Source organism: Halyomorpha halys, unplaced genomic scaffold, assembly GCF_000696795.3.
Source record: "Halyomorpha halys isolate HHAL.00 unplaced genomic scaffold, Hhal_1.1 Scaffold424.1, whole genome shotgun sequence".
NCBI lineage: Eukaryota > Metazoa > Arthropoda > Insecta > Hemiptera > Pentatomidae > Halyomorpha > Halyomorpha halys.
Window position 1 is genome coordinate 378,000 of NW_027107649.1, and position 4,483 is coordinate 382,482.

At 28.7% G+C, this 4,483-nt stretch overlaps 1 protein-coding gene and 1 long non-coding RNA gene across 2 annotated transcripts in view; one reads left to right on the top strand and one right to left on the bottom strand.

Moving 5' to 3' along the window:
- The window catches only part of LOC106682566 (uncharacterized), a 43,414-nt gene that overhangs the window by 15,791 nt on the left and 23,140 nt on the right, over window positions 1-4,483 (top strand). The window lies entirely within an intron of this gene.
- Window positions 1-4,483, bottom strand: part of LOC106682559 (pickpocket protein 28) — a gene marked incomplete in the record, with an annotated part of 21,324 nt that overhangs the window by 5,023 nt on the left and 11,818 nt on the right. The window contains 3 exon segments of the mRNA XM_067046038.1: window positions 122-181; window positions 1,889-2,087; window positions 4,434-4,483. Coding sequence (XP_066902139.1) covers window positions 122-181; window positions 1,889-2,087; window positions 4,434-4,483 — 309 coding nt within the window.

Here is a 4,483-nt window from a genome sequence, read left to right on the forward strand (position 1 = left end):
AACATATCAGTTTTTAAAATTTGCACAAGGATAAATAATATTTCTTTAATTAAAAATCTATATATAGGTTGTACTAGTATTCATTTGATAATATATTTAAGTAATTTATTTTATAACTCACCAATAGTATCAAAAACGCACGGGAGATCTACTCTTCTACATTGTTTTGTTCCATTCACTCCTTCATAAAAAATAATAATATTGATATATATAATATTAAATATAATAAAAATGAAATTAGTGTACTAATGATGTTAATATGTACAAGATGAAATGAGAAAAGAAATCAGATAAGGTAAGGTAACTCGAGGTAAATACAGACTACAATTTTAAAAATTTGACTTTTATTATTATTATTTTTTTGGATATTGATAATTTAATAATGTACACGAAAAATTGAAACTAAGGCCAACTATTCTTCTCTACAGAAACACGTTAAGAATAATCAGTTATTTCATTTTATATTTTAAGAAAATCGAAAGTTCCGACAAGTATGCACTTGCTCCAAAGAAGTGGGGTAAGGGCTAAAATGACTTTCATTGGGGATATTCATGATCTTTAGTTTAACATGTTAAAGCGTGTTAAATGGTAAAACTAAAAATGGAGAAATATTTCCTTCTTTTATCAAGTTAAAACGATATAACATTTAACATGGTTGAGAGTCTGTTACTAGGTCTGCTAAATGCAGAATGAAGTCACACAACAAACTAGCTGAGCTTGTCATCATTTTATATGTTTGTAGTGTTAGGTTACTTACTTGTAGTTTGTGTTTTGATTGTGTTAGTATTGTTTTGGATGTATTTATAACTAATAAAGCAATGAATGACAATAATAATAATAATGTAATGACAGTTGTCAATTAGCTCATCTTGATTCTCTTCCTCACCAGTTAGAAAATCAAAAAGACACTCAGTAGCCAAACTTTTACACAACTTCCACTTTTCACTCAATTCAAGCATTATGTAACAAATTACTTTAATCAAAACTTGGTACAATAAATAACTAAGTAAACAATAACATAAAGTTTTGGAAGGAAAGGTTATAAAACAAGTTGCTCAGAAAATCCGCTGGAGCTCTTTTGCATTTAACATTTAACAAGACTTTAAATAGGGCTGCTCACGATTCTATACTTATAACATTTAACATGGTAAAACATATTATATTCAACACAACATCATGAATACCCCTATTATTCTTGTGTTAAGGATGAATGGGTCTTAGGTTAAGAGCAAGGAACCTGTTCACTCTCTCTCTGTTCTCAGCAAAAAAACAAAAAAAAAACATATTTATTCGCGCTGACGTTTCGACCTGAGTGTCAGGTCATTTTCGGCTGAGATTCTGGCAGAAACTGTTTTAAAGCCGTTGAATAAATAATTTTTTTTATTTGTGTTTTTTTGCTGACCATCTCCTCTTAATATTATAAATTGTTCGAAATTTCAATTAGGCATTTGTTATTATATTGTAAAATGTACTCTGGTTAGATGAATATTATAACTGAGATTTTCTTGATATTCTTGATTTTCTTATTGAGATCGCGGGCTTTAAAAAACTAAAGGCAGTTTTTCACGCAATTATCATTTTAAACGAAGTTTACGGGTGAAGATTTAAGCTTAAACCTCAGTGATTTCAAAATATTCTTATTAATTCTTAATCTATATAGTATTAACTTATCTTAAAAAATATGGAAAATAGCTGCAACTCATACGAATTAAGCTGAGTTGCGTCAGCTTCAGGTGAGAAAATATCCAATATTTACAAAAATTAACAAGCGTCCGATTTTTCTAATGGTGGGCCATTTAAAGGTACTCGGGTGCGTTTGATTAACCATTTTTTTTTTTATTACTAGTTTGTTTTGTAGTTTTTATTTTTATCCTCTGATCGCACTTACTTGGCATGTAGAAATCGACGCAATTGCATAGTTCCAGCGTCTTGTTTGTCAAGCACTCTAGCCGACAGTTGAAATCGGAGTATATCCTGAAGTATCGCAAATATCTCTCGCTGCTTTGGTAACATTCCCTTTTCTTCGGTGGAAACCAAAGGAGATCATTAGAAAAGGATGTTATCGAGGCTTCTACTTTCACCAATACCTTTGGAAAGAACACACTCTTATCTGGTATATTAATGATGACAATAAAACTTATTGATAATTTGAAATTGTGAAATTTCAACATAGGCTAAAGTGGTTTGATAACATTTCAATTATTATTAAATATGAGAGGAGACATAGCGTCGCAGGGTGGGGTGGGCATTGTGTTACTAACTCCAGGAACTTCGGTTCGAATCCACCTGTGGCTAATAATTATTTAATCTGTTAATATAGCTGTGAGTCAATCCTGTATGTTCTGGAGCCCTCCTGGAGTACACCTAGCTTCATAAATAGAGACCGGAGTTTTGTGCAGTAAAAAACCGAAATACGTGCAGTAAAAACCCAAAATCGTGCTGTAAAAACTCAAAATATATAAAAAAACCCAAATCCTTCAATAACCAACTCTATTGTTTAATTTATAAAATGAATGCATGGAATGCTTAGCTCACTTTCTTTAAATCAAATTAAACTCCTTTAAAACTCTTATTAAAAACCTTCATAATTAAAGATATTTCGGGAAGCTAATTGCATTAAATGATTTTTCATACTTATTACGAACGCTGGAATTCAATTTTTTAACTTCTCATAACTACCTCAACATTAGGATTTAGAAAAATTGGGAAGACACTATGTAGAAAGGATTTTAAATACATTTTTCTACAATATATATTCTTACACGAAGTTTTTAATTCGCATAAAATTTCACAGATCATGTTCTTCAGCTTAGCTTTTCAATTATTTATTTATATACGAAAATATCATTAACCAAAAAAACAGCAGGTAATAATTCATTGTAAAAAAATGCGAATCCAAACTAAAAACAATAACATCGAACGTTCTTTACAACAAGATTATTCTGGATAGACATTTTCATTAATACCTGAAACCGCTGAGTTATATTCTTCCAAAAGCATTCCTCATTTTTAATAATTTTTTTAATTAATTAAAATATTAGTACATGAATAATTCAATTTCATTTTGGTATAGATTTATATTAAACAAGAAAATCCCCTTTCGATTTATTTTTAACTTCAATGGAAATTGTATATTAAGTTTGAAAAATGAAAAATTGATCTTTTTTATGGAATTATATAAAAATACTGAATATTTTAAAAAGCCCTTTTCAATGGAGTCTGTTCTTGGGTTTTTGATGAATTTTAGGATGCAGTGAGAATTCTTCCAATCTACCCATAAGTTTAGCTCTACCTTCTGATAAAAAAAACAAAACAAATAAAATAAAAAAGATAGATATCCAGTAAAATTTTATCTAGGAGTATTTTATTACAATTACACTCCAAGGAAGCGAAGGAATCAATTTCATATGTTTCTGACTCCAGTAAATCGGTCAAAAACCCAGAATATAAAACAAAAAATCCAAAATCCTGCACATGGTAAACCCTCTTTGAAGATAGTATAATTATTGTATTTAAAATGTTCTAATTGAGTAAAAAATGATTTGGATAAATAATGTAAAATATCCTCTTTCAATATATAAAAATTACCTAGCACCCATATTTCTTCAAATTACCCACCCATTTATTTGTCACAGTATCTTTTGAAGCAGTTTAAGCTCATACTGGACAGATACGTCTTGTCTGAAAAATTTGTGTTATACCGGTGGTTTGTCATTTTCAGTGCAGTAAGATTTCCAATATTTGCGTTTATAAATTATTGAAAATTATAATAAAATATCGGATTCTTGGTATAATCTTATTAATAAAAAAATAGGAATGTCTATAAATACAAGTTTTTTTGTTTTGTTTTTCAGCGACTACGCAAGTCTCGCAACGGAACAGCCTTAAGCAAAACATACAGTGTTTTTTCAGCAGACTTTTAGGAACATTATTTGAAACTATAAACTTGCTGATGGTCACTCAAGATGCTAAGCATAAAGTAATCAATAAAAATCTAATTGAACCAATAGTGAGAGAAACTTATTAAATACATTGCCCTATTTTTTTGTGATATCGTGAGCTAAGTTTAAACATGAAAAAAATAACTCCTTATATTTTACGAATACAAAACTCAATATTTGATATAAATAAAATTTTCATTTTTAGAAATAAAACAATAATATATTTTTATGATTTTTCTTAGGATTTAATTATTTTACATTAAAAACCGTTCATGAATTATAATTTCAAGAAAAACATTTCAGGTGAACTACGTTTTTAATCAAGAGAATAAGCGAGCCAAAAATGTATAACTTGCATTGGTGTTGTCATGAAGACTTTTGATCAATGTTTAAATACATTGGAACAGTGTTACATTTTTATAAATAAAAATAATGTTACTTTATAATACTTGTGAATTAATTTTATATAAATTAATTTTATAAGGTTAATACCTTAAATTCTGTCTTTAGGTCTATGGTAGAATACACGCTGGGTTCTTCCT